This window comes from Juglans regia, chromosome 4 (assembly GCF_001411555.2).
Source record: "Juglans regia cultivar Chandler chromosome 4, Walnut 2.0, whole genome shotgun sequence".
Taxonomy (NCBI): Eukaryota; Viridiplantae; Streptophyta; class Magnoliopsida; order Fagales; family Juglandaceae; genus Juglans; species Juglans regia.
The window spans coordinates 14,628,460-14,640,264 of record NC_049904.1 but is presented as its reverse complement, the minus strand read 5'-3'; the positions used below and the strand labels follow the sequence as shown (position 1 = coordinate 14,640,264).

At 41.3% G+C, this 11,805-nt stretch overlaps 1 protein-coding gene across 1 annotated transcript; it reads left to right on the top strand.

Annotated features, from left to right (window-relative positions):
• Nucleotides 1-666: 666 nt before the first annotated feature.
• LOC108981398 (E3 ubiquitin-protein ligase CSU1) lies at nucleotides 667-11,566 on the top strand. The gene is made up of 2 exons (XM_035689509.1): nucleotides 667-1,075; nucleotides 10,573-11,566. The coding sequence occupies exons 1-2, from the start codon at nucleotides 837-839 to the stop codon at nucleotides 11,246-11,248; spliced, it is 915 nt and encodes a 304-aa protein (XP_035545402.1). The 5' UTR covers nucleotides 667-836; the 3' UTR covers nucleotides 11,249-11,566.
• Nucleotides 11,567-11,805: the final 239 nt, after the last annotated feature.

The following is an 11,805-nucleotide window of genomic DNA, read 5'->3' as shown; positions in this document are numbered from 1 at the left end:
AGAGAGAGAGAGAGAGAGAGGATTAATTATCGAAAACGAGAGAGAGGGAGAATGGCAAACGATTGTGGCTTATCGGGATGGGGTGGGTGCAATGGGGTGGTGCTGGTCGGCTCTTTATGTGGTCATGGAGAGGTGGTCCGTCGTTCCCTAAGGTGATTGACGGTGGGCTGAGCAAAACAAACAGGGCCTCTTTTAGTTGTTGACAATGAAGAGACGCAGTTGACCATTGGCTTACGGTGGCTATCCAAGGCGTCGACGTATTTTGGGTAGTGGTGGTTGGCAATGATGGACAACTGGTTGCTGGGAGGGAGGCTGCGGTGGCTGCTGGAGAACAAGGCTCATGGTTGGCAGTTTGAGGTTCTTATAGATGATAGAGAGGATATATAATATGATTTTTTGATATGAGTTGATCTCCTATTAGGATTTAAATTTATTAATTAGGGAATAAAGATGAGTACGAGACTAGGATTATAAAATCAAAAGATAGGAGATGAGGCTTACGGGTGGAGATAGGGAGAAATAAGTTTTCAAATTCAAAACAAAATTATAATGGCTATTGCTAAAAAATTGGGTCATAATAAAATATCAATAATAATAATCTTATTAAAATGAACAACGGAAAATCTAATAATAATAATAATAATAATAATAATAGAATGTCGTGATTGGAGTTTTGGGTGGACCTGAAGACCGACCCTCAAAAATCTTCAAACAAACGAGCCCTCCAACTCCGACTCCAATTCCAAATTTCTAACATCTCGAGATTTTAGGGTTCGTCCATACTCTTTCTTCCTTCTGATAACTATCCGATCCATTGGCGTGAGGGAGAAACAAAGATGCCTCAGAGACACTCGAAGAACAACAATGATCTCGCTTTCTTCACTTACGACGAGAAGCGCAAGCTAGGCTACGGCACGCAGCGGGAGAGGCTTGGCAAGGACTCCATCAAGCCCTTCGATGCCTGCTCCCTCTGCATCAAGCCCCTCATCGACCCCTTGTGCTGCCTTAAAGGCCACGTATTCTGTAAGGAATGCATTCTCGAGTGCCTTCTTGCCCAGAAGAAGGACATCCAGAGGTCTCTTCCATCGCCCTCTGTTTTATTTATATGTTTATGTTAATATCATATGCTGATTTTTGCTCAATAAAATATTTGTTTATCGATAAAAAAATTTCGATTTTGTATCTATTTAATTGTAGTCCGTGTTATGGGAGTTTCGGAATTATGGTCATTCGTGGAACTTGAATGAAATTATCTGTTTTGGTTGGATTTAGAAGTGATGTTTATTTCGTGTTTCTAATGCGTTTCTGACATAATTGGGGAAGAAGGTAGCTAAAACTTATTTTGGGTGTGTGCTTAAGGTTCTAAGGACTACTTCCCACTAAGTAGACTCTTGAGTTGAGTGTCAATAAGAAATTTTGGGATTTCTATGGGTTCGAAAAATTTTCTAGGCCCAATGATTGGTTAACATTCGTTGCTGAATGCGTTGTGTGATGGTGGCCATATATGTATCCGAACGGTTAATCACTATTCAAAACTTTTCACATATGAAGCCGTGGATAGACTTTTTTCTCTCCGTACACATGCGAAATACTATGTTTTTCATTGTTGGTGATTCGTTTATGGCGCAAGATTTCTGAAGTGATTACTGTAAGTTTTCAAGATTAAGATGGGACAATTGGTGATTGAATCCAAATGTTTCATCTTGTCTAAACTTAGTGAGGTGGTGTACGAGTAACAGAGAGAAGTTGGAAAACAGAGCACTCGGTGCTGCTGGGGTACTCTTCAGTCCAGTGGCTTTTGAAGGTGTTGGAGGAGTGCTTGCGTGAGGGGAAGAAGGAGGTTTATTCGGCAACTCGGAATGGATTCTCCAGCATTATAGCACAACGATGCAAGAATAGGAGAGGGAGATTCATTGAAATATCGGAGTATAATCAGGGAGGGAGGAGAAATGTTATTTGTGTTCCTGAGGGTGAATACGGAAGGGGATGGAGGCAGTTGAAGGTGAAGCTGAGTGAGTTAGGAATGGATGGCTCAAGAAGGGTTGGTGGGCAGGAAGGAGGATGGCGGAGTTTTGGTAATGGGCCACTGAGAAACAACGAAAGATCATACAAGGAGGCTCTGTCCGTGAACATTTACTAGCGCCAGGGAGGTGAGAAATCGCGCGATGGAGGTATGCGCGATGGCGGTGGAAACCGAAATACAGAAGTTGCGGAAGGAAGAGGACATCGGCCATGGCAGCAGGAAGGAGTGCTGCATCCGAACTGTGCGTCGAGCCATGCTTTGTGTCAGGAGACGTGGGAAGTCAGAAGGCGGTTGGCGGATTTGCAGGGACAGCTACGTTCACTGCAGAGGGATGTGGCGGTAATAGTGAATTATGTTGGGTCTGTTAAGGAAATGGAGGATACGGGGGTTATAAAAGGGAAGGAGAAAGTGAAGGATAATGGGCTGGGCTATCTAAATAAGGCCCAACAGAAAAATAAACACGGAAAGGGCTGGGTTGAGTGGAGAAAGAAACGTGGGCCGTGGCGGCCCAAGATAACCCTTAGTAGCCCGCCCGCATTCGCTCGGGCTGATGAGGCAGGGCCTTCTAGGCCTGCTGGACAACAAAGCGTTGGGCTTGGGCCTGGGCAGGCCCAACCCAGGAAATCAGAATGTCTCGGGTCAGAACCCGGGTCTTCGGGTTCGTGCCCTAACCTTCCTCTACCCGAGCTGAGCAGCCTCGGGTTCATGCCGGATAGCCAGCCGACGGCGCTGGGTCAGCCGCCGATAACACAGACGGTGCCGACGGTGGCAGAGGATGCCGCCGATGAGATGATGCCGAGTTTCTGTGCGCAAAAGGCGCTGGTGGGTTTCGAGGAGCCATTTTCTCCGCCGTGCGAGGGACAGAACCTGCTGTTGAAGGGAGTTGGAGTGTTATCGACGCCGATGGACTTACCAGTGAGACATTTGGAGGAGATTGAGGTGGATGAAGAGGGGAATGAGTCGGATGAATTAATGCACTCCGTGGAGGATGAACTTTTCATCCCTGAGGCTTGCGGTTTTGATGAACTTTCGGTGGGGAGTGGTTTTCAGGATAATAAAGTGGGGAACCCAATCCCATTGAACTATTATTTTCCAGATCAAGTCTCAGATTGGGTAATACACAAAGCAAAGGAAATTCAAAATGTGGTAGGGATAGCGTGTGATGGGTATGAGGAGCAGTTCATAGCTTTGTTAGCTGCTTTGGAAGCTGGGCACCGCCAAAATAAGAAGGGGGAATCGAAGAAAAGCCGGGAATTGAAAAGATTGATGTGGTCGATGAACTCGGAAGGTGGTTCTAGTAGGAATAGGGTTAAGGGGAAGGGGCTGAATGTTTCCCAATGAAGCCCAAGATTGTTTCTTGGAATGTTAGGGGCCTCAATGAGGTAGAGAAACGTCTTCGGATTAAACATTTAATTCGCGAGTGGAAAGCTGACATTGTATGTCTTCAGGAGACAAAAATGAAAATGATTACCAGGAAGATTGTGAGAAGTTTATGGAGCAACATATATGTGGACTGGGTTTATTTGGCCTCTTCAGGGGCATCGGGAGGCATTGTGGTGATGTGGGACAAGAGAGTGGTGGAGAAAGTGGAGGAATATCTAGGGAGACATTTGATAGCCTGTGCTTTTAGATGTGTATCAGATGGCTTTTTGTGGGCTTTTGCAGGGGTATATGGGCCGAATCAAGATTCAGATAGAAACAGGCTGTGGGATGAGATGGTAGGGGTGCATAGTTGGTGGGAGCTCCCTTGGTGCATTGGTGGGGATTTCAATGTGGTTCGTTTTCAAAGTGAATGTTCTGGAAGTAGAAGATTGAGACCAGCAAGTTTGGAGTTCTCGGAATGTATCTTTGACTTGAATTTGATCGACCTTCCACTTGTTGGGGGTGTTGCAACTTGGTCAAATAATCAGACTTGGTCCCGGCTGGACCGTTTCTTAATTTCACCTGAGCTGGAAAGTCATTTTCCGGATATTTGGCAAACACGTTTGGTACGCCTAGCTTCAGATCATTGGCCAATTTTGCTTGATTGTGGAGGTATTCGTAGTGGTAAAAGGTATTTTAAGTTTGAAAATATGTGGTTGAAGTCTGAGGGGTTTGTGGATAGGGTCAAACAATGGTGGAGATCGTATCATTTTGAAGGTACACCTAGCTACATTTTTGCAAGTAGATTGAAAGCACTAAAAAGAGACCTAAAGGAGTGGAATCAGCATACTTTTGGCAATGTAGAAGATAATAAAAATACCAAGTGGGAGGAAATACAAGAGTTAGAAAGATTACAAGAAGGGAGACCACTTACTGAGGAGGAACAAGCTCATAAAACTATGCTGGCTGCAGATCTTGAGAGAATAATTCTACAAGAAGAGATATCATGGCGCCAGAAATCAAGAGCCCTTTGGTTAAAGGAAGGGGATCGGAACACAAAGTTTTTTCATAAAATGGCAAATTCTCATAGGAGAAATAATACCATTGAGATGCTGAAAATTGAGGGGGTCGAGTGTAGAGAAAAAGAGGCTATAAAAGACCATGTGGTTAATTTTTTTGGTGAGCTTCTTACTGAACAAGTGGGATGGAGGCCGACTTTGAATGGGCTGGTTTTTGGTACTATAGAATTGGAGGAAGTCGCAAGGATGGAAAGGGCTTTTGAAGAGGAAGAGGTCTATGATGTAGTAAAGAAAATGGCAAAAGATAAGGCCCCCGGTCCGGACGGTTTCTCCATGGGTTTTTACCAAGAATGTTGGGAGGTGATAAAGGGGGATCTCATGAAGGTGTTTCAAGAGCTCTTCTCGGTAGGCAAATTTGAGAAAAGCCTCAACACCACGTTTCTTGCTCTAATCCCTAAAAAGGTAGGGGCCTCTGAGATTTCTGACTTTCGGCCTATTAGTCTAGTGAGTGGCACGTACAAGATCATTGCTAAAGTACTTGCTAACCGTCTAAGTGGGGTATTGGGACAGATCGTTACTAAGCCCCAAAATGCTTTTGTGAAGGGTAGACAAATACTGGATGCGGTTCTAATTGCTAATGAATGTCTGGACAGCCGTGTGAAAGCGGGTAGCCCAGGGTTGATGTGCAAGCTAGACATGGAGAAGGCATATGATCATGTTAATTGGGATTTTCTTCTATATCTACTGGGTAGGTGTGGATTTGGAGAAAAATGGAGGTCATGGATCAGATGGTGTATCTCCACAGCAAGATTCTCTGTGTTAATCAACGGCAGTCCAGAAGGTTTCTTCCCGAGCTCTCGTGGCTTGAGACAAGGGGATCCATTGTCTCCATTACTTTTTGTTATTGTTATGGAGGCACTAAGCAGGATGATTTCAGCCTTAGTGACTAATGGTTATATGTGTGGCTTTCAGATTGGAACGGCAAGTAGGGGTACCACTACCATCTCACATTTATTATTTGCAGATGATACGCTTATTATGTGTGAAGCTGAATTAGATCAACTGAGGGCTGTGAGGGCATTGTTGCTTTGTTTTGAAGCAGTGTCTGGTTTAAAAGTGAATTATGATAAATCTGAGTTGGTGCCTATTGGAGAGATTCAAAATTTGAGAGTATTGGCTGGCATACTGGGTTGCAAGATAGGGTCTCTCCCTATAAACTATTTGGGATTACCTTTGGGTTCAGCCTCGAGGGCGATTTCTATTTGGGATACAGTGATTGAAAAAGTAGAGAGAAGATTGGCAGGTTGGAAGAAAATGTATCTGTCAAAAGGGGGCCGGATTACGCTTATTAAAAGTACGCTCTCTAATTTACCCACTTACTTCTTATCCTTATTTCCTATACCGGCTAGTGTAGCGGGACGTCTTGAGAAGATACAAAGAGACTTTTTGTGGGGGGGTCTAGGTGAAGAATTCAAATTCCATTTAGTCAAGTGGGAAATGGTGTGCCGTCCGATCTCCAATGGTGGTTTGGGTATTAGAAATTTGAGGATGTTCAATCGGGCACTACTTGGCAAATGGTTGTGGCGGTATATTAAGGAACCGGATGCCTTATGGAAGATAGTGATTGAGAACAAATATGGTAGTCTTGAGGGGGGGTGGTGTACTAGAGATGTTCGAGGGGCTGCTGGTAAAGGGCTATGGAAACACATTAGGAGAGGATGGGTGGTTTTCCATCGGCACACAAGATTGCAATTGGGTACAGGTACAAAGATCAGATTTTGGAAGGATGTTTGGTGTTCCGATAATGCTCTACAAGACAGGTTTCCTACACTTTTTATGATTGCAAATACTAAAGATGCCATGGTGGCGGAGGTAATGGAAGTTGAAGGTAGAAACATCCAATGGAATATCAATTTCTTGCGAGCAGCACATGACTGGGAGATGGGTAGTTTTGTAGACTTTTATAGTCTATTATACTCTTGTCGCCCAAATACCCAGCATACAGATGATTTGTGGTGGAGTCCAACAAGGAAAGGGATCTTCACTGTTAGCTCCTTTTACAAGGTACTTACACAAGTTCCTGACAGACAATTTCCATGGAGAAAGCTTTGGCGCAATAAGGCTCCTCTCAAAGCTTCTTTCTTTGTTTGGACAGCGGCTCTGGGGAAGGTACTTACTACGGATAATCTAAGGAAAAGAAACATAATTATAGCTGACTGGTGTTGTATGTGTAAAAAAGCGGGTGAATCGGTGGATCATTTACTTTTACACTGCGAAGTAGCCAGGACTATTTGGGATGCGGTGTTTAACAAAGTAGATTTAGCGTGGGCTATGCCAGAAACTGTGGTGGATGCTTTGGCCTGTTGGACCACAATTGGAGGTGCGAGACAGATTAAAGAGGTTTGGAAGATGATTCCAAACTGTATTTTGTGGTGCTTATGGCAGGAGCGCAATGAGAGGATTTTTGAAGACAAAGAGAGATCATTAGCAGAGCTAAAATTGTTATTTTTTAGGACCCTATGTACTTGGGCTAATGCTGTGGCCTTTAATGGCACAGATTTTCATGAGTTTTTAGTTTCTAATGCTCCCACCTAATTAGGCTGAGGGCATTAGAACATTTGTTTGTAATTGACATTTGGCTGGATGAATATATTCTTATTTTACTTATAAAAAAAAAATGTATCCGAACGGTTAAAGGGATTTGCTCTAGGCGATTGTGCCAAGTTTGGACTAATGCCCTTTTACTGTCTGACACGCTTTAGTGGACAAGGTCATGGATACACGTTCTTTGGGTTTAAGACTTTCTGGGAGGTTTTCTGTAGATTGGTAGATATATATTTTTATTTTAACCCTTGCTAGGTTCGAAGGTGTAAATTGGATTTTGTGAAGTGAACCCCTAGGGGTTAGCTTAAGTAGTAAGGGCCTTGGTTTTGGTGGTATCCTCCCTCTAAATCTACGGTTTGAATCCTTGGGGGTGCAAACAATTTCTATCGGACAGTGAACACTTGTGAAAAATTTCTTGCCAAGGGCTTGTGCACCTCTGGGATTTTTCGGGACTTTGTTCTTGAACACCCAGTGCCAATATAAAAAAGATTGGATTTTGTGAAGTGACAGTCAGTTAATCCTTTTGTGCTTTATTTGAGAGTGTGTTGCTATTAATACTTCTGCAAGTGTATTGTGGTGAAGAAACGATTTTCTCCAGCTTTAAGATGCACCCACAAGATGCCGAGGTAGGTATACTGTGGATGCTTTCTTTGCACATTGCATCTAGTGGGCTTGGTGACATAAGAGTGGAATCTTAAATGTGATAACAACTATTCTTATGATTATTTGACTCAAGGGTAGCAATATGTAATACGACCTGTGAACTCAACATGAACACGACACGGAATTAGCGGATTTGAGTTTGATGTTAACAGGTTCGGGTCAAAACGTGTTGACCCGTTAAGACATGATTTATAAACGGGTCAATGACGGGTCAACCTACTTGTCCTGAAATCAATCCCTTTTGACTCATTTAGATTTTATTTCAACATTACAATTTTATTATTGTTGAGTTATAATATTGGTATTTTTTAGTATGCTTATGTTTTTATTTTTGTGATTGTAATTTTGGACCTATGCTCGTATTTTTTATTGTAGGATTTGTAATATTGGTTTTATTATATATTAAAATTTGAAAAATATCAATATTTTTTATTTGTAGGTAGTCTTATTTCTTTAAAATATATTGTGGCTAAATAAATATAGATTTTAACTTTAATATAAAATTGTGTTAATCAAGTCAAATGAATTATGCTTTTTAGTTCAACCCATTTACATGAAACAAGTTTGAATGAGTCTTGTTGTGTCGACTTATCTCTAATTAATTATTAAATGGGTCAAAACGAGTGACACAACACAGCCCGTTATCTAAATGGGTTGGGTTAGGGTTTGAAAGTTTGACATGTTTAGCTTAATGCGTTGGGTTTGGGTTGACCCGTTTGGTCATGACTTGACACGACATGACACGAACATGACCTGAAAATATGAATTGCCACCCCAATTAATTTGAGCATTTATATTTATTCCATAGCCTGTTTTCAGATCACATTTGTTTCTCTCCAAGAGGGGCATATGACAAATTGTATGTGTGAAGTAAATAGATTTGATTGTTTTAATAGCCGGTACCCTTTTTTTGTGGTGGTGGTGGTTGGATTTGTTGGATGCTCTTCTAAGAAGGGCATGTTAGGAACAATTCATGAAAGTATTGAGGCAGGCTTTTACGAGTAAGTGAATAATTCTTGAAGGTTGATTTTGATAGGGTTGACTGTTTATGTTCCCATGATTGAAGTGGGGCGCAGCAAGTTTACTGTGCCTGTTTGGGGTTGTGTTTCAGATGGTAAGAAGTGCTTTTCTTATTAAAAATTCATTTTCTTGTCATTTATAACCGTCTGGGTAATTTTAGAAACGACCATCTAGGATCTTTAATGCTGAAAAGTCGTGTCTTACCGAAGCTCCAATTCGAAGCTTTTCCCAAAATGAACCTTTAGAGCTTATGCGGGATGCTCTCATGAGTTTAATGAAATATGTTCATGGACAACAATGCCCATGACTGTTTTACAAAATAATGATTGTGCCAGATTATAAATGCCTTTCTCTTCCCATTTTCTCACTGCTGAAATTGGAGCCTGGGGTTCTTTCAAGCAGCCAAAAAGCTACCCTGTTTGTACATGCATGGCCTTTTTTTTGTTTTTCAGATGTGTCCTCGTAACCTTCATATTTTTGTTGTATACAAAGAGTATCTTAGAGGAAGAGGATAAGAAAATCATGTCTTTAATGTCCAGTTCGCATGTCCATGGCCTTCATATTTTTGTTTTACTGGCAGTTTCTTGTTTAACTTGCAGTTCTTATATCCATGGCCAAATGTCTTTTTTTTTGGTCATTTTCACCTCTAAAAGCACTTTTTATTTTTATTACCAAACAATTGTAATGACTTTAAAAGTATTTGATATTTATGGTTACCCAACAATAAGTAACTTTTTAATAGTTGAATTTTTTTATAAAGTTCTACAGACCAAAGCTCTGCAAATAAAAGCTCTGTCATCCACAGCAATCCCAAACAAGCACTATGTTTGGTTGTTGAACCAAACTCAACTAATCTCAACTCATCTCAAACCAATCACTAATGAGACCCACTACTTTTTCAATATCCTATAAAAAAGTTAAACCCATCTCAACCTAATTTATACATTTTAACCTAAAAAGTTAAACCCATCTCAACCTAAAAAAGTTAAACCCATCTTAACTGATACCTTTTGGGATGTGTTAAAGCCTGAGAATGCTATGGCTAGATGGTTGTGGGGTATGACCTTTGATAGAACTCCCAGAATTCAAATAAAAACATTTTACATCTTATTCATAAATAAAAGAGATAGGTACCAAGCTTCTAGATGGATTTCTGTCTAATATCTCTAGATCCACCCGGCTAGTTAGATTCCTTCTTATACAGTTTTCTTTGTGGTTGTAATCTCCCAGCCAAAAGAAATAACACTGCGTATTCCTCGCAGTACTAACTTGGCAAATCTAGGTTTCAATTTTTATTTTCATCTCTAACATCTTATGTTATGTGCACTTGGATGGTTGGACCGTGTATTCTTGTTCTGTTTTAGCTTGTATTTGATTGGAGAGATGATTGCTGGAAGCGTTAGAATTATTCAGTTTTTTTGGAGGAAGATGGCTTCTCTAGACCACAATTTTTGTTTGGATAATATGCTTACTTCAGTTTGTATTTTATTTGTCATCGAAAAAGTCTTTTTCAGAACATGAAGACCGTGTTACTATGTTATAGATGCTCTGGTGGTGCATCTTGATGGTTGCTGAATTTGTATGTTATAAATTACATCTCAGGTCGCCTTCTGCATTCTTCATTAATTGCTTTTGGAAAAAAATGACATACGTGTCTTGGCTGTTCTTGATCTCTTTATGGAACTGAATATGATTTTGTTATTTTCTATTACATTTAAGAAAGATAAAGAACAATGGTTGTATTGTATTTCATTATATGGGAAAACAGGGGTGGGGGAACCTATTTTGTGCTGCCCTTGAGGTTACATTTGAATGAAGATTTCCATCCACTTTTCTTTCTTTTACTTAATGGTGTCCTGAGAGTGGCTTATTAACTGGCAGGAGGCTAGCTGCTCATACTGCTCAGCAGAAGCAAGAAAAAGACGAGGAAGAAGAGAAGCTAATGTTGCAGAAAGCCAGAGAACTTGATGCATTTGATCAGCAAAACCATGGTGCAGTGCCACAGTACAATGATAGAAACCACAGCCAAGACAAGAATGGTTTCCACGGGGCAAATAGTGTGAAGGTCACTTCTTATGAGGAAGAGGCTCTTCGGACAATGAAGGCATTTTGGCTACCTTCTGCCACGCCTGAAGCTCCTGTTAAAGTAGAAGCCCCCTCCATTAGTACAGTCTGTCCACAAGGCAATGAGAAACTCAAGCTGAAGACTCTCTTCCCTATCTACTTCACTGAAGACACTAGTGACCAGAAGAAATCCAAATTTCTCGATAAGACCCATATCTGCCCTAGCTGCAAGGTTACTTTGACCAATACATTGTCACTTGTGGCCCTTAGCTCGTGCGGGCATGTCTTCTGCAAGAAGTGTGCTGACAAGTTTATGGTGGTTGATAAGGTTTGTCTGGTCTGCAACAAAGCATGTAAAGAGAGGAATTTGGTGAACTTGGAGAAAGGTGGGACAGGCTTTGCTGGCCATGGGGATCACCTTGAAGCCACAGCCTTTAAGCACTTGGGGAGTGGTTCGGGATTGGGTTTGACGAGACCTGCGACGAAAACTTGAACTGCTGGATTTCTTTCGACAAACTGTACACAACTATCCTCGTCCCAAAAGAGCAAAACGTGCAGCAAGTTGCTTCTGTTTTGATTTTAGATTGGCGGACATTACCCTTAGTGCTTGATCTGTTATTGGGGTTTTTATTCTGAGATTGGGGGGATTACTAATGCATCCTTAACCCTCTCTCTCTCTCAATTGTCATCTTTAAACCTTAGTAATTTTAAGCAGTTTGTTCAACCCCACACGAGTTCTTTGGTTCTTGGACATGTATTAGTTGTAGTGATCTTTTGACAAAGCATCAAGGATTTTCTCCTCTTACGATTATTACTGTTCAACTGGTTTCAGATATCTGCATCGGGGTGTAGATTTGGACGTGGATATGTATATTTTAAAAAAAGGGATTTTTAAAGTTGGAAAAATAAAAAAAATAGAAGCAAAAATTAAAAAGAAAATGTCACCGTCACCCCCGAGGGGGACCGGGGAATCAATCCATTGGTTAGTTTGCTGTACAGGTGTGTGTGATAAGCGAAGATTATAGGCTCAGAGATGTTTGTTATAAATGA